The sequence below is a fragment of the Vipera ursinii genome (assembly GCF_947247035.1).
Source record: "Vipera ursinii genome assembly, chromosome: 6".
Taxonomy (NCBI): Eukaryota; Metazoa; Chordata; class Lepidosauria; order Squamata; family Viperidae; genus Vipera; species Vipera ursinii.
In genome coordinates this window covers 22,541,426-22,560,354 of record NC_139515.1, presented here as the reverse complement: position 1 = coordinate 22,560,354, position 18,929 = coordinate 22,541,426, and the positions used below count along the sequence as shown (strand labels likewise).

Genomic DNA, 18,929 nt, shown 5'->3' with positions numbered 1-18,929 from the left:
CACTGCAGATGGGAACTGTAGCCAAGAAATTAAAAGACGCTTGCTCCTCAGGAGGAAAGCCATGGCAAATCTAGAAAGCACACTAAAAAGCAGAGACATCACCCTGTCAACAAAAGTGCGTATAGTCAAGGCTATGGTCTTCCCAGTTGCAATGTATGGCAGTGAAAGTTGGACCATAAAAAAGGCTGAGCGCCAAAGAATTGAGGCCTTTGAACTATGGTGCCGAAGAAGACTCCTGCGAGTCCCTTGGCCTGCAAGGAGATCAAACCGGTCAGTCCTAGAGGAGATCAACCCTGACTGCTCTTTAGAAGGCCAGATCTTGAAGCTAAAACTCAAATACTTTGGCCACCTAATGAGAAGGAAGGACTCACTGGAGAAGAGCCTAATGCTGGGAAAGATTGAGGGCAAGAGAAGAAGGGGACGACAGAGAATGAGGTGGCTGGATGGATTCACTGAAGCAGTAGGCGTGAGCTTAAATGGACTTTGGAAGATGGTAGAGGACAGGAAGGCCTGGAGGAACGTTGTCCATAGGGTCGCAATGGGTCGGACACGATTTCGCAACTAACAACAACAACAAAGTAAACCAGAAAATAGAAGGAAAATTAGAGGAAGTGGATCCAAAGATGGAGGACTTAAACGAAGGAATCAACACACAGTCTCAGACAAATGAAGAACTACAAGACGTAGTGATAATACCAGAAATGGAAAAGATATCTTACTTGTCAAGATCTCAGAACACATTTGAGGATAAGGAAAAAGAGCTGATCGAACAGAAGATAAAGCTGTTAGAAGAATTGTGGAAAATTCAAGAAGGAGGGGGGCTGTTTAATGAATATAAAGGGGCTGAGCATTCTTCCAAAAATATTTAATCAAATTGTCTTTCTTATTCCAAACAATATACCCAAAGATAGAAGAAGAACTACTTGATGATTCAAATGCATTGACTTGGAAAGTTAGTTGGCAAAGGAAGAAAGCTAGAGTAAGACTGAAGAAAATAGAGATTTTGACACATTAGATGAGATATTATATTACTAAATAGATGTTTGAACATGGCTAAGAGAATAGATAATTGTTAGAAATAAAAGGATTATTATAACTAGAAAGATAGGATCTGTAACTAGAATATTATATTTTGGTATGAGAAGGGAAATATGAAAACGGTAAGAGGGTCTGAATACGGGAAGCTTTTGGTTACCCAAATATAATTTATTATGAGAAAACTATAAGCAATAGAGAACACCAATGGGAAATCATTTTTTTTTAAAGTGGGAAAAACAGGATACTGATTGAACAAATGGATTTTAAGTGCAAATGCAATCAAGATGTTTTGGTTAGAAAAAATATTTTAAACTGACATTACTGATATTATATATAATATTAGAAAAATATAACAAAGATGCTGTTATTCAATTGTATTAACAGCAATAAGAATTGTATTTGCCTAGTGTGGAAAAATGTATACCACCCGAATAAGAGAGGAAGCACTGGATGGTGTAGTATTGGATCTAGATTGAGGAAGTTAATATGTACCACTGAATTACTAATGGACCCAGACAACACGTTGTTTGTTAAGTACTTATGATTGCAAAACTAGAAAATTAATAAAATATTTATAGCCCCCCCTGCTCTATCACCTTTTTGAAGTTATCTTATGCCCATTACTGTGCAGATTAGGTTTGTCCCAACAGATATACAGGTAATCCTTGACTTACATCAGTTCATTTAGTCACTGTTCAAAGTTACAACAGCAGTGAAAAAAGTGACTTGTGACCGTTTTTCACACTTATCATCATTGCAACATTCCCATGGTCATGTGATCTAAATTCACACACTTGGCAACTGACTCATATTTAAGACAATTGCCATGACCCAGGGGCATGTAATCACCTTTTACAATCTTCTGACAAACAAAGTCAATGGGGAAGCCAGATTCATTTAGCAACCATATTACTAACTTAACAATTGCTGTTATTCACTTATCAACTATGGCAACAAAGGTTGTAAAATGGGGCAAAATTCACTTAACAAAACTCTCACTTAGCATCAGAAATTTTGGGCTGAATTGTGGTCATACGCTGAGGACTACCTGTACTGTACTGTACCTCACAAATCTAAACCCTTTCCCCAATAATATTGTCTTAACCATTCATTGAGATTTTTCAACCAAACTTAATTGATTCTGTGTGGAAAAGTCGTATCATCAGTCATTGATGCCAAAAATGTGCCACAGCCAATGAACAGCTTTTCCCAGCGCTATCTAAATAACTATGTAGACAGTGTCTGCCACCTTCATACTAGGCAGATGGAACACCCATATCTCTATGTGTAAACCTCTAAAAAAAAGTGAATACCCCACTACTGCAAGCTGATGTATCAGACTGAAGTTATATGCTACTATCTTATCCTTGACATTTGTTGCCAACCTCTCTGTTTTGCTAGCTAATTTTGTTCATCTATTTTGGCCCGATGAGAATGAACCTGCTCCCTAAGAATCAGGAGGTCATTACACTGATCATACACACATAATGTCTGACCAGCAGTTATTCACATGATGCTCAATACAATACAACAGATACCATAGTTCCACAGCCTCTGACAGCTGTTTGACTGTCTACTTGTAATATAAGATCACAACAATGAATCCTAAATTGATATCATACCTAGGAGGAAATAGAGACAGTGTTGCCCAATCTGGGCGATTCCCTTCTCCTAAGCAGAGAATCAGCTGCAACATGAACTTGCAAAACTCAAATGCATTCAGGAAAAACAACTGAGTGGACAGAGATAATAAACATGCAGATTTCACCATTTATCTGCTCTTCCGGCTGGATCAACAATAACAAAAAAGGAAAGTAAGAAAACATCATTTAGAAGTTTATATGCCTTGAAGCAATTTAGTCAATTTCTGTATTTCTTTTATTCTCTACTTCTATGCTCAATTTTTCTGTGCTGCTTTTTTAAAAAGAGGTAGTTACAAACTTTGCCCAGACTTTATACTATAACATGCTGAGATTCCTGCTGGATGCCTACTTTTCATTTTCCTATACAAATAAATGAAGAGTTTTTATCTACTGACTTGCACAGAGGCAAAAAGATGCCTCGATACTCCAGTGGGTGTGGACTGAAAGAAAGTATAAAAGGAAAGTATAAAGAAACTGGATTTTTTTTAAAAAAAAACCAACAATCAGCAACCCTATCCTGTAGGAAGATAATGGCAAGCTGCTTTCCTATAGCCAAGAAAACCACAAGGGTATGGTAGCATAGTCACCAAAAGTAAAAAAATGACATGCTTTCATGAATATGAATACATGTGTGTATAGAAAATAGTCAAAGTTGGGGAATCTGAGTATTTGGTAACTGACCATCTTGAAAAGCTGCTCCAAAAGGAAGTACTTATCTGTCTCTGAAGAAAACTTCTCTTCTACTAAAAAAATATTAAGTTATTAAAAAGTGTTATGGAAAGGGTGTGGGTGGGGGTAAGTTCTAGTGTCTGTATAAACTGGCTACACCACAGCTCCCCACTGGATATAAGCCCTGTTTTTCAGCTGCTGAGCTCAACAGCTGAATGCAAAATCTCTATTTCATGGTCCTCTTGCGAGGACAAATAGCTGATTTCCCTTACAGCCAAACAACTCTTCAGGCTACAAGTTCTGCTTGAGTACCAAATCAGTTGTGGTGTCAGTTCTCCTTTGCAAGAACCATTCAATCTGCCGTTTCCCTCACCAGTGTCTAACCATATTTCTAACACAGATCTTTTTTAAAAGCAAGCCATGCTACCCACTACAGAAATTGGTGCTTGCATCCACAGTGATTTTTAATGATCGTGTATATGAGGAATATTCATACCTTAGAGATACAACAATGCATATATCTTAATACATGGGAAAAGTATTAACTTAATGAAAAAAGAAACAGGAAGATCCCATAATAAATCCGGTATGATGCTAAACATGAAATGGATTTTTCACTATTTACTGAAAATTTGAGAGAAGACGGTATGATGAATAGCTTTGGAAATGATTCAAATTATGTTATGGTCACAAAAGATTAACTTAGTTGAATACCATAAATAATGAACTTACTTTCACATATTATGTTCAAGCACAGCTATGCATACTACATATAAATCTCCCTTTTTACAAGTGAGAGGATGAAGCTGAGGCAGGATGCCCTTCCTTCCATACAGAGTTCACAGCAAATATTTTTTTTCTTTGCACCCTAGGACAAAAACATCTGCAGCTACTTAGGATTGAACTCTCAACTTTCTGAGTGGGAGGTGAGCATCTTTACCACTAGGCCACCATGCCATGCAATATGAATGGAAAAATTCATTGCCAATCTTTCAGGTTGTCACTCTCTCCTCAAACTAATTTTCCCATGCAGCTATGAGAACTTTAACAGAGTTCATGACTTCACTTTCCATAAAAGTTGCATTGTTATTATGTGCATACCAGAAACGATTGTTTAAAACAAATTGTTCAGTTAGGCAAGCCAACTTTGAGACTTCCGGGTGGCAAGACTCCGTCGATGGCGGTCATTTCTGACCGTCAGCCCCGTTGTTCCGTTCAAATTGCGAAAACAGCGACAATCAGCTGTTTTGCGGTTTGGGAATCCTCCCCTTGGGAGAAGAGGGGAGGGTGAGCATTCAGGTAGAGGTAGAGCTCCCCTAGACCCCCAGAATTAACTTGGAACATCATGCACGTTCCTCTATAACTGTGAAAATAGATATAGCCACTTCCCCTGACCATCCAGTGGCCATTAGCAAGAGAATTAAGAACTCTCATCCTTAGAGCACATAGTATTGGGTGCCACAGTATAAGTATCCAGCTGTCAAATATCTCCAATCTAATCCCTTCTAATAAATCTGATTAAAGAGCGTAAGCATCTTATATTCTTTTCCAAGTACCTGACACTATATTTTGTGAACCAAAAGCTTTCAAAATCATGTTCTTAGTTGCATGATATAATAAGAAATGATAATAAGACTCATTTGAACTTCTTCCATTCACACATACATAGTGTGCATATAGTCATGCATGTATGTAACATGTTTGTAGAATATAGTGGAAACATCTGAATCCAAACAATGAAAGACTGGGGGTCTCAAAACTCCTTTCCCAGAAACCTCCCCAGTGTCCCCACTTCGGCTACAGTTTAGGATAGCATCTTGGTAGTTGCTGCTGTAACCACCTATTTTCTGGGAAACAACCAATCTGATAATCTTTCCACACTAACCTTCTTCGTATCCTCTATCCTCAAAATGTGACAAAATTGCCTGTTCAACTTTTTTGGAAAAATATAGGTTAGAAATTAAAAGATGAAAATAATTTTAGTAATGGATCTTCCTAGTCATATACATGGAGTCAGTTTTAATCTTTCCATCCTGTCCTTGGAGAAGAGAGAGCGCAATCTTGCCCAGGATTTTAAAAAAATAAACTTTACATAGAAAATATAAAGGTTAAAATCATAAAAGAGAATGCAATATTCCAGGCATACCACGATGGGTTTTGCTACAAATAAACTCTTTTTCTTTGGGAAGTTAGCCTACCAAAATATTATAAATAAAACAACATTTTCCTGCTCAAACTGAAGACTGGAATGCAAGACTGTGATTACAGTCTACACAACCCAGAAAGAGGCACTTACATAGCATAGGAAAAGAGATTAATCCAATTCAGATTCCTATGTAAATTTATTATTTATATCTTCGAATCTAAAATTCTCTGGAAAACAGATGTTCTATTTTTCTCAATTACCTTGGATGTTCTGTAGATTCCTGGCAAATCTAAGTTTCAATGAGAGGCTGAATGAAATAATCTTAGGCTATTTTTCAGCCCTGATTCATAACTGCTCCCTTGGTTGTCTCCTCCAATACTTTTTAAAGGATTCAAACAATTTATCTCCAAAATAGAACAGACTAGAGTAAATCTCTGTATGTATGTGACAAAGAACATTTCTCCCTCATGGATGTAACTGAACATCTGAGACCATCTGGCAAACAGCCCAGAGTAATGTGAATGACTGGCTTGAGGTTACATCCACAACACATGGTTTTGCATGAGATGCAAATGTAGTTGACATCTACAGTAATATTTTTCAGCTTGCTTTCTCAGTTAAGAAAATGTTTAGAATACTTTTGATTTGAATATAATATCAGACTGCTGTAAGAATTAATAATCTTTGGAACAGATGAAGTCCAGAATAGTGATGTTATATAGTCAATGTATATTTCACCAGTCATCAATGGGATAGTTCAAAATACTAAATGGTGCTGCATTGTGGGAAAAAAGGTAATAGAGAGGAGGGGCAAAAAGAATTAGTTAGCCTTTCATCCAGCAACTTGTCATTAGGAATGATGTAATCAGAGAACAGAAATGAATTTTAATTGCTGTGAAAAAAGTCCACCTAAGAAGCTTTTTGTTAATGTGATCCACAATTACAGCTGTTAAGATTAAGTTCAAAGTGAACAATAGAGGTACAGGTAGTCCATGATTTACAGCTGGTTGCTTAGCGGCTGTTCAAAATTACAACAGACTCTTCCTCCAAAGTATTTACAATATGGTTCCAGAATTCTGACAATCCCACCCTACAGTCACATGACCACAGTTTGGGCGCTTGACAACCATCCCACCTTTATGACTGTCTGCAGTATCCCATAATCATATGATCATGATTTACATTTTTGCCCCAAACTGGTGTTTACTTCCAGTTTACTTAAAATGCCCTATAGTAAACAATGAAGTCTCTTAATAGCTGCAGTGTTTGCTTAATGACTGCAGCAGTGTAGGAGATGATCAAACTGAGCCCGAGGGAGGGGTCAAATGCATCATCAGTCATGAGTCTCTTTGTGCCTACAAGAGATCTAAGTGCAGCCCACTATGAATTCCTTTGACCTTAATAGTTCAGATTCTTGTAGAGAGCTTAAGCTTAAAATAAATTCTTATAGTCATTTGAACTGCCTGGATCTCCTGATTTTATGACTGTGGCAATTCCTTAACAACCATTGCAAAAAAAGGTCATAAAATTGAGTCAGCCACATGATGATTCACTTTACAACTATCACAATTTATAACCATAACAGGAAGGATACAATTCAGTTGAAAGTTGAAGACTACTTGTATCAAGTCAGATAACACAACCAAAAGAATCTCTACGACTTTTATTGCTCTAAGTCCGCAGTTTCTTAGGAATTTGAAAGCCCTTCCCAGTGCATTTATTCATTTCAATGAAACACTTAGGCCTTCATGCACAAATTAATCTAGATGATGACCTCTTCCATCATATCATAGAATAGGATGTTATTCCCAACAGAAAATGTTGCATCGCTATCAGTTTTGAATATATGGATAATATTCATAATTCCTAGCTTCTGGTAAGGGTTGTTGTTATTTTAAATCCAGAATCAGTTTTACAAAGATTTCAGGAATACAATAAACCTCTTATATCTTCTCATGCAATTTAGTATGCAATTGAAATCAAGAAAAAAATCTAGCCCATTAAAAATATCAAGAATGGCTCTTATTTCTCAGTAATCAAAGCCCATATTGCAGTGACAATCATCCAAATCATTTGATCAACTACACAACCTAGCACTATTTTTCCAGAAATAGTGCAGCTTAATTTGTATAAGACATCTCCTAACCGGTTATACTGTTTTTTCTTTCTGTGCTGCTTCAAGAAACCAAAGAGTCAGTAATAGTTGTATCTTTTAAATAATCCTCTTTTGCTTTGGAGAAAGGGAACAGCAGATCTTACACAGTTAGGAACAAATTGAACATAAGCAGTGCCCTGCTGGATCGGACCTCAGGCCCATCTAATCCAACAGACTGTTCTCACAGTGGCCAACTAAATGCACAAGGAAGTCTCTCAGTAGTCTCTCAGCAGACGGCCTTCAGAGACAGTCACACTGCCATCAAGGCTAATAGTTATTGATCCACATGACTTTCATGAATCGATCCAAACCTTTTATTGAAGCTAGCCAAGTTAGTAACCAGCACCACATCTCTTTCAGGCTATATTGCTTGCTAAGTATGACAATGCCTCACACAAAGAATTTGCCTTCAAACCAAGTATAAATTATGTGTTCCACCATGTGCATCTTTTTTAAATACTGAACTGTATACTTCAGTATAATGATGCACCTCAATGCTGGAATCAAGTGTTGGAGGCTTTTCCATTGACATTGTTACTTGCTTTATCCAATTTTCTTTTAATAAGCATGATCTGCAAAGGATCATAACTTAATGTCAACTCTTTAATTTTCCGGCTCCCGGGAATTCTTGCTTAATGACTCTCTTTGAAATTGTCAACTCTGCTGCTAAGTGAAGTGGTCCTTAATTGGCACAACTGTGCTTTCCAGCTAGAAAAAGACAAGATTACTCAGTTACACATTTTGGGTTTTTATTTGCCTCCTAACCATTCTGCTGGCCTTTGCAATGCTCAAGTGCCTGCTTACTGTCTTGTTTACACTGAAAGCAATGTGACTGTGCCACAACCTGGGCGTGGGAGCCATGGGTATGCTACATAAACATCTTACACTAGTACTCTGTTGAAATCTCTTCCTTTCTTTCCATTCTGTGGTGGTGAGGGTGAAGAGAGAAAAAGCAAGCAATTTCTGTAGACAATCTTTTCTTTGCCTGACCCTTAAAAAGTAAAGGTAAAGGTTCCCCCACACATGCATGCTAGTCATTTCCGACTCTAGGGGCCAGTGCTCATCTCCATTTCAAAGCCGAAGAGCCAGCGCTTGTCTGAGGACATCTCCGTGGTTATGTGGCCGGCATGGAACACTGTTACCTTCCCACCTTAGTGGTCTCTATTTTTCTACTTGCATTTTTACATGCTTTCGAACTGCTAGGTTGGCAGAAGCTGGGACGAGTAACAGGCGCTCACTCTGTTACACGGCACTCAGGATTCGACCTGCCAAACTGCCGACCTTCTGATCGACAAGATCAGCGTCCTAACGCACTGAGCCACCGTGTCCCTTGCATGACCCTTACCTACTACCAATATATGATCACATAGCTTTCAATACATAAAAGAGCAAATAGCTTATTCTCTTGAAATGCAAAGATCTCAAATGTTTTTAAATGGGCTAGAAAGATATTTTTCAGCACTATTATAACTTTAAATTGTTATTGAATGAACGGTTGGTAAGCAAGGAATACCTGGATTTTATTGTAATAATTTCATACATCATGTTTTTAAAGTTACTGTTTTATCTCAAATGAACTGTAAAGTACCCAGATACTCTAAGTGGAGGCTGAATTAAAATTCAGTAATGGCTAGTCCTCATTTAGCAAACGACTCATTTAGTGACTGTTTGCAGTTACACAATGATGAAAATGTAACCTGACAACCAATCCTTGTAATTATTACCCCCCGTAGATAGGGCCCGCAACTTGGGGGTCCTTCTAGACTCACAGCTCTCTTTGGAAGAGCATATTGGAGCTGTGACTAGGGGGGCCTTGGCCCAGGTTCGCCTGGTGCGCCAGTTACGGCCCTATCTAGACCGGGATGCCTTGCGCACAGTCACTCATGCACTCGTGACCTCTCGTCTAGACTACTGTAATGCTCTCTACATGGGGCTGCCCTTGAGGTCCACCCGGAGACTCCAGCTGGTGCAGAATGCAGCCGCACGAGTCGTCTTGGGAGCTTCCCGATACTCCCATGTTACACCTTTGCTCCGCGAGCTGCATTGGCTACCGGTTGCTCTCCGGGTGAGGTTCAAGGTGTTAGTTATGACTTACAAAGCCCTTCATGGCATGGGTCCGGATTACCTACGGCAACACCTGCGACCGGCGTCAACTTCCCTCCGCCCAGTGCGCTCCCACAGAGAGGGCCTCCTCAGGGTGCCGCCGATCAAAGAATGCCGATTGGTGACCCCCAGGGGGAGAGCGTTCTCTGTGGGCGCGCCAGACCTCTGGAACCGCTTACCGGTTGAGCTCCGGACGGCCCCCGACCTTCGCTCCTTCCGGCGAGATCTTAAAACATTCCTTTTCGAACAAGCTAGCCTGGTCTGACGGGATGGGGTTGGGTTTTTAAAACTAGTTTTAACTTTAATATGTATTGATTTTATGGGCATGATGTTTAATGGTTTTTTAATTTTTGTATTCAATTTTTATTGTGTATTGCCCTGTTCACCGCCCTGAGTCCTTCGGGAGAAGGGCGGTATAGAAATCAAATTATTAAATTAAATTATTAAATTAAATTAATTCTAACTTTACAGGTCTGTAAAACAAAGAACTGAATTAAGATCATAAACACAGTCAGGGTTTCATTTAGCAACCCCTTCACTTAATGACCAAGTTGCTGGTCCCAGTTGTGGTCATTAAATAAGGACAATCTATACCAGATGCAGTGGCATTCTAGAAAAGACAAAAAGATGATTCATCCCATTTGTATATGATCCAAAGCAAATGGGGCTTTGATCAAACTGCCACAGCCACCATTTTTTAATCATCTTCCCCTCACCAATATATTACTGAACAGATACTGAGCACATAATAACTGGAATTTGTTACAACCTGAGGTATAATCTTTATTCACCTTTTCAGGCTTCTTCTCCTGATGTTTTGGTCATACAACTCCCAAATTTTCAGAAAATATCATTTTGGCTAGAAATTCTGGGAGTTACTATTCTAACATATGTGGAGAAGGCTAGTTAGCTTATTCCTTATTTATGAGACCATCACTAGCAAAAAAAATGAATAAAGCATAAAGCACAGTTAAAAATCAGCTGTTATTATCTACCTTTAATAGGTACGACATTACTTTTTACACCAAAAGTACCAGGTTCACCGTTTCAGAGATAAAGTAAATATCAATTATTGTCAAATTCTATTTTACCTTTATGAATTGCATAGGCCAAACATCTTGCCATTCTCCATACATTCTGGTTACAAGTCATTAATAATTTGTTATCTATAAATTGGGTTTTTACTGCAAGTCTGAAACTAATACATATTTATGGGGTTCACAAAGAAGCTTATAGCAGTTACCCTCTTACTCAATATTTTATACTAGTAAAAAAAAAAAGTTAACACTCACCCTTCCTAGCTCTTTATCTTCAAGTGCCAAGACCCCTGTGCTTTCTGTAAAAAGTTTCACTTTGACGACAGGCCGAGGATGGGTTGTGGTAAAATCCCCCTGAGTTCCCCATCTGTAACAACAAAAAATTGTGACATTCATAACCCAAGCCCATTAAGGGTAAGTGGTGCTCTGGATTTCAATAAATAAATGCAGGATTTTCACCTCTCTTCATACTTATTGAATAGAAATGTACATCTGAACATTAAGTTTTGAGAGTGGCAGAGTTAAGGATTTTTCAGACATTAGTTTTGTAATTAAAAACCATTCAATGTGGCAGATGGCATGATGAAAGATTAATTATACGCTGTGAGTATACAACAAAAACTGGATAGATTTGTGTAAATTATTTGGGAGAAATCTAAATTTTTCCCATTAGAATATACTAAAGATATGAACACCAATCATGTTAAAGGTGTTTTTTCAAGTATTGGTCAACTGTCTAGTACAATGTTGTGACTAATGCCTAATCCAGTGAGGATGAACCTATGACAGGGGTCCCCAACCCCCAGTCCGTGTACTGGCCCTGGGCCACAGTATGCCAGAAACCAGACCGTGCAAACACAGGATGCAGGCAGCATGTGAAACCACACCTCTCTTCACGGAACTGGTCCCTGGTGCCCCAAAGGTTGGGGGCCACTGACCATGCCATTTTTGCTGACATGCAAGCCCTCTAAGGCCTCTGAAAATCGAGCAAGCATTTTCACATGATTTTCAGAGTTTCCACAAGCCCAGGGAGAGCAGGTCCCAGGCACATGAAAGGGCCCTCCTTTTGCAGGGCCCGTGAGACCTCCAAAAAACCCACACAAGAACAGGGCACGCTATTCCGCTCTTTTCGGACAGTGCAAGGACAAGTAACAGCATTCTCTCATTCAGCATTCCAACAACTACAACCTGAAAATAGATTTTCATTAATAGCATTCTAGCAGCTACAGCCTAAAAATAGTTTTCTTTTTAAAGGCTTGTTTTGATGGAGCCCAGTTGCAGTCACTGCTGAGCTTTCCTGTTTTGCTTGTCTTGGAAAACAAAGGAGAATCTTCCATAGAACAATTGTCAGCAGGTGGGAGCTAGAAGCATGTCTTTTCCACGGCAGCCCCTGCTCTATGGCACACTCTGGGCCCCTGAAGTTCAGCAGGCCTCCATCCTCCTGGCCTTCTGTAAAGCTTTGAAGACCAGTCTTTCCCCTCAAGCACTGGGAATAGATGACTGCATATTAGAAGTTTGACTTGGTGCCAGGTCTTTTTCTTAATGTTTTAATCTGTTTTATAGTTTTAATAAAAAATAAATGAGTATTTAACCATTTTTTGATAAACCTTGCCAGAAAAAAACTTCAGGGACTTATCTAGGCAGTCTCCAAGAATTGGACATGGTTGAACAGGAAGAAAAAAAAAGCCTCTGCATTGCCAAACCAGACATCATCTGAAACATGTTGCTGATACTATCCTGCACTTTATTGCTACCTCCTAGTAATGCAGAGGGACGCGGTGGCTCAGTGGGTTAGGACGCTGAGCTTGTCGATCAGAACGTCGGCAGTTTGGCGGGTCGAATCCCGAGTGCCGCGTAACAGAGTGAGTGCCTGTTACTCGTCCCAGCTTCTGCCAACCTAGCAGTTCGAAAGCACATAAAAATGCAAGTAGAAAAATAGGGACCACTCCGGTGGGAAGGTAACAGCGTTCCGTGCGCCTTTGGTGTCCAGTCATGCCGGCCAAATGACCACGGAGATGTCCTCGGACAAGCGCTGGCTCTTCGGCTTTGAAACGGAGATGAGCACCGGCCCCTAGAGTTGGAAACGACTAGCACGCATGTGTGGGGGAACCTTTACCTTTACCTTTACTAGTAATGCAGATCTGCAACTTGACAACAAAGGTTTCTTTTGCCATGGAATTTCATGGCTGTCCAGTGTATACTTTAGGAAAATGCTGAAGAAGAAAAAACATATAAGGAGAATAAAGGTAAAGGTAAAGTTTCCCCCGCATATGCATGCTAGTCGTTTCCGACTCATCTCTGTTTCAAAGCCGAAGAGCCAGCGTTTGTCCGAGGACGTCTCCGTGGTCATGTGGCCAGCATGACTAGATGCCAAAGGGGCACAGAATGCTGTTACCTTCCCACCGTAGTAGTCCCTATTTTTCTACTTGCATTTTTACGTGCTTTCAAACTGCTAGGTTGGCAGAAGCTGGGACGAGTAACAGGCGCTCACTCTGTTACGCAGCACTCGGGATTCGACCCGCCAAACTGCCAACCTTCTGATCGACAAGCTCAGCGTCCTAACCCACTGAGCCCTCACATAAGGAGAATATAATGATACAAAGTTGTTGTTCTTTCATGTCAGTGTTGATGTTGCTGACTGATTGGACAAGTTGCTGCAATTTTCTTGGCAAGATTGCACAAATGGTTTGCTATTGCCTCCTTCCAAGGATTGAGAGACAATGACTGGCCCCAAGGTGACCCAGCTGGCCTAAGTTGGGATAGAACTCACAAACTCACAATCTTAACTACTTGCACCAAATTAGAAATAACTGCTATAACTAACACTGGCAACAAATTACTTTAAGATAAGACAAACTTCTACGTACATATTTTGGCTGTTTTAAACAACTACCGTCCAGTCTCCAACCTTCGCTTTCTGGCGAAGGTTGTTGAGAGCGTGGTGGCGCATCAGCTCCCTCTGTTCCTGGAGGAAACTGATTATCTGGACCCATACCAATCGGGCTTCAGGCCCGGACACAGCACGGAGACGGCATTGGTCGCGCTGGTGAATGATCTCTGGAGGGCTAGGGACAGGGGTTGCTCCTCTGTCCTGGTCCTATTAGATCTCTCAGCGGCGTTCGATACCATCGACCATGGTATCCTACTGCGGCGTCTCAGGGGTCTGGGAGTGGGAGGCACCGTTCTACGGTGGTTCTCCTCCTACCTCCAGGGCCGCTCGCAGTCGGTTTTGACAGGAGGGCAGAGATCCGCCCCGAGGTCTCTCATTTGTGGAGTTCCTCAGGGGTCGGTTCTCTCGCCTCTCCTGTTCAACATCTATATGAAGCCGCTGGGCGAGATCATTCGTGGTTTTGGGGTGGGGTATCATCAGTACGCTGATGATACCCAACTTTTTCTTTCCACCCAAAACCAACCCAGTGATGCCCTCTCCATGATGTCCCGGTGCCTGGAGGCGGTTCAGGTCTGGATGGGGAGAAACAGGCTTCGTCTCAATCCCGCCAAGACTGAGTGGCTGTGCATATCGGCATCTCGGGTTAACCAAGTTATTCCATCCTTAATGATGGGGGGTGAGGTGTTACCCCCCGTCGATAGGGCTCGCAACTTGGGCGTCCTCCTGGATTCACGGCTCAATTTCGAAGACCATAGAGGAGCCGTGACCAGGGGGACTTTTGCTCAGGTTCGCCTGGTGCGCCAGTTGCGTCCCTATCTGGACCGAGACGCCCTACGCACAGTTACTCACGCACTTGTGACCTCCCGTTTGGACTACTGTAACGCTCTCTACATGGGGCTGCCCTTGAAGACCACTCGGAGGCTTCAACTGGCAGAATGCGGCCACGCGAGTTGTAATGGGGGTTTCCCGATACTCCCATGTAACACCTCTACTCCGTGAGCTGCATTGGCTTCCGGTTGCCCTCCGGGTGAAATTCAAGGTGCTGGTTATCACCTATAAAGCCCTACATGGCCTGGGTCCGGGATATCTGAGGGAACACCTGCTGCCGGCATCAAACGCCCTTCGCCCAGTGCGCTCCCACAGGGAGGGTCTGCTCAGGGTCCCGCCGGTAAGAGATTGCCGGCGGGTGACACCCAGGGATAGGGCCTTCTCGGTGGGAGCGCCTGCCCTCTGGAACCAGCTGCCGGTGGAGCTGAGAACTGCCCCCGACCTCCGATCATTCCGCCGGGGCCTGAAGACCTGGCTCTTCGAGCTCTCGGGCCCAGACTGAGGAGAAATTTTTAATTTGGGGTTCTTTTTAATTGAGTACAGGGTCAATTTAATATTTTTTAATTTGGTTCTTAATTTTTGTATTTTGGATTTTTAATTCCCTGTAAACCGCCCTGAGTCCTCAGGGAATAGGGCGGTATATAAATATAACTAAATAAATAAATAAATAAATGTAAATACTATGGCTACAGCTGTGTTTTCCATAATTTGCAACCCCCCCTTAAAGATAGCAATCAGCAAATGGCATCAACTTCATTTGACTCATGGTGGAGTCATTTGAATAGCAAATTTCTTCTCTAACTAGACTGGCCACCATGATGCAGAATTAAGTCTTTTGCATTAGCCTAAGCATTGTTTTCTTACGTATATAGCTTGTCTGCAACTGTTTGCAGAGAGCATTTATGTATTTTTCAAGTTACTAGTTTTGATTTTTCCCCAAAAGCATTTAACCATCTGTGAACTACCATAATATGAATTTATTCTGTTGCAAGGGTTGGATGCCTTAGCGACAAAATACTGCCATCTCTTACACAAGGATGAAACAATTACAACATGTCAATCACTGCAGACTTAATTCTAATAGAGTTCTGAGATGATGCTGAGAAAAAAGACAGGTGATGCAGGAAAAACAAAAAAATAGTGCAGAAGGGGAAAAAAAGCTTATTTAGGATGATATTCTGAAAGAGACAGGAGGGAGAGTATTCTGAAAGAGATAGGGCAGATATACAAACATTAAACAGTGAATTCTTAATATAATAGATGGATGTAGAAACTGAAATGGCATCTAACTTAATGAAGTTAGATTATTTTTGTGACTCTTATCACCAAAAGATTACTCTTTTGAAATAAGCCCAACACCATCAGCTTTTCTTCAATCCATTTTGTTAAATAGTTAAATTCTGTGATGCAAATGCTTACAGCATAATGCCAAGTTATATTGGAAACAGATATTCTCTTGGCTTCTATTTACTATAAAGATTGTTAAGGCTACTTTCTATTTCTTCTGCTTCATTGTGGTACACTGAAAAGTGTGTGTGTGTGTGTATGTCTATGCAGTATATCCCTTGTGGTGTTTTTAGCTACACTGATCAATAGGAGTCACTATGTGACCAGTTTTATTGTACTGTGGCTCAACAGATATGAGTAGTAGTCGTTATTCTTTGGGGTATAATATCCAATATATGGGTATAACATTTATGGGGAAGACCATCAGGTGATTCATTTTGATGTCCAAATAGGACAAAACCAGTCACATGGTGGTCAATGTAACAGAAAATACCACATAGGTTATCTGCTATGTAAAAATGGGGAATCCCTGTTCATTAGATCAGAGGTCCACAACCTGGGCTGCGACCCACTACCAGGCCATGGGCTGTTGGCCACTGGGCTACCTGAGTGGCTGACCAGTGCACATTTGTGTGTGCATGTGCACCGCCATTCTCGCTAGCATCGCAGTGTCACACGGGCACTAGCGATACCGTGAGCATCGTACAGGCATTACCTAGTGTCACCATGAGCCCATCCCCCCACTTATGATAGCATTGTGGCAGCATACCGGTGCTATCATCGCTGCGAGTGCACACTTCCCCCACTCACACTAGCATCACCCAAGCATCGTGCGGGTGCTCGTGGCCCCATTTGCATTGCATGTGCAATCATGGCCCCAATTGTGTGCGCTTGCAGTCCCATTCGTGCACGCATGTATGCACAAATAAATGTGTCTCCACTCCTCCCAGTGCACTGGGCCACCAACCAAGAAAGGTTGGGGGCCCATGCACTAATAATAATAATAATAATAATAATAATAATAATAATAATAATAATAATAATAATAATAATAATCCCCTCCAAGGATTACTGCCTTGTTGTGGTGAAGGGGCTTGTGTAATTTAATGAAGCTATGAGCTATGCCATTCAGGGCCAACCAAGACGGACAGTTCATAGCAGAGAGTTCTGACAAAATGTGATCCACTGGAGAAGGAAGTGGCAACCCACTCCAGTATCTTTGCCATGAAAACCCTATGGACAATACCAAAAGGCAAAACAATATGACACTGGAAGATGAGCCCCTCAGGTTGGAAGGCATCGAATATGCTACTGGGGAAAAGCAGAGGGCTAGTACTAGTAGTGCCAGAGAGAATGAAGCAACTGGGCCAAAGCCGAAAGGACGCTCAGCTGTGGATGTGTCTGGTGGTGAAAGGAAAGTCCGATACTGTAAAGATTTTTTCTCCATAGGAACCTGGAATGTAAGATCCATGAATCAAGGAAAGCTGGGCGTGGTCAAAAAAGAGATGACAAGACTGAACATCGACATCTTAGGTATCAGCAAACTAAAATGGACAGGAATGGGTGAATTTAATTCAGATGACCATCAGGTATACTACTGCGGGCAAGAATCCCTCAGAAGAAATGGAGTAGCCTTCATAGTCAATAAAAGTGTAGGAAAAGCAATACTGGAATACAAACCTCAAAATGACAGAATGATCTCAGTTCGAATCCAAGGCAAACCATTCAATATCACAGTAGTCCAAGTCTATGCCCCAACCACCAGTGCTGAAGAGGATGAAATTGACCAGTTCTATGAAGCCCTACAGCACCTTATAGTACTAACACCAAAAAATGATGTCCTTATCATCATGGGGGATTGGAATGCTAAAGTAGGAAGCCAAAAGATAACGGGAATAACAGGCAAGTTTGGCCTTGGAGTACAAAATGAAGCAGGGCACAGGCTGATAGAATTTTGTCAAGAGAATACGATGTTCGTAGCAAACACTCTTTTCCAACAACCCAAGAGACGGCTCTACACATGGACAACACCAGACGGTCAACACAGAAATCAGATTGACTATATGCTCTGCAGCCAAAGATGGAGGAGCTCTATACAATCAGTAAAAACAAGACCAGGAGCTGACTGTGGCTCAGACCATGAGCTTCTCATTGCAAAGTTTAGGCTTAAACTGAAGAAAGTAGGGAAAAGCGCTAGGCCAGTCAGGTATGAATTAAATCATATCCCTCTTGAATATACAGTAGAGGTGACAAATAGATTTAAGGAATTAGATCTGATAGACAGAGTGCCTGAAGAAATATGGACAGAGGTTCGCAACATTGTACAACAGGTAGCAACCAAAACCATCCCAAAGAAGAAGAAATGCAAGAAAGCAAAATGGCTGTCTGAGGAAACTTTGCAAATAGCTGAGGAAAGGAGGGAAGCAAAAGGCAAGGGAGAAAAAGAAAGATACGCCCAATTGAATGCAGAATTCCAGAGAATAGCTAGAAGAGATAAGAATGCCTTCTTAAATGAACAGTGCAAAGAAATAGAAGAAAACAATAGAATAGGGAGGACCAGAGATCTTTTCAAGAAAATTGGAGAGATGAAGGGAACGTTTCATGCAAAAATGGGCATTTTAAAGGACCAAACTGGCAGGGACCTAACAGAGGCAGAAGAGATTAAGAAGAGGTGGCAAAATTACACAGAAGAACTATACAAGAATGAGCTTAATGTCCCTGATAATCACAGTGAGGTGGTCACTGACCTCGAGCCAGACATCCTAGAATATGAAGTGAAGTGGGCCTTAGAAAAGCTGAGCAACAACAAAGCTAGTGGAGGTGACAGTATTCCAGCTGAGCTATTCAAAATCTTAAAAGACGATGCAGTAAAAGTGCTACACTCAATTTGCCAGCAAATTTGGAAAACTCAACAGTGGCCACAGGATTGGAAAAGATCAGTTTACATTCCAATTCCAAAGAAAGGCAGTGCCAAAGAATGTTCAAACTACTGCACCATTGCACTCATTTCTCATGCTAGTAAAGTTATGCTTTAAATCCTACAAGCTAGACTCCAGCAGTATGTGGACCGAGAACTACCAGAAGTACAGGTAGGATTTCGAAGAGGCAGAGGAACTAGAGATCAAATTGCCAA

General features: G+C 41.1%; 1 protein-coding gene across 4 annotated transcripts in view; it reads right to left on the bottom strand.

Moving 5' to 3' along the window:
• Window positions 1-18,929, bottom strand: part of CADPS2 (calcium dependent secretion activator 2) — a 409,931-nt gene that overhangs the window by 222,122 nt on the left and 168,880 nt on the right. For all 4 annotated transcript variants that reach the window (XM_083366018.1, XM_083366019.1, XM_083366020.1 and 1 more), the window contains exon 7: window positions 11,047-11,158. In XM_083366018.1, coding sequence (XP_083222144.1) covers window positions 11,047-11,158 — 112 coding nt within the window. The remainder of the gene's footprint in view (window positions 1-11,046; window positions 11,159-18,929) is intronic.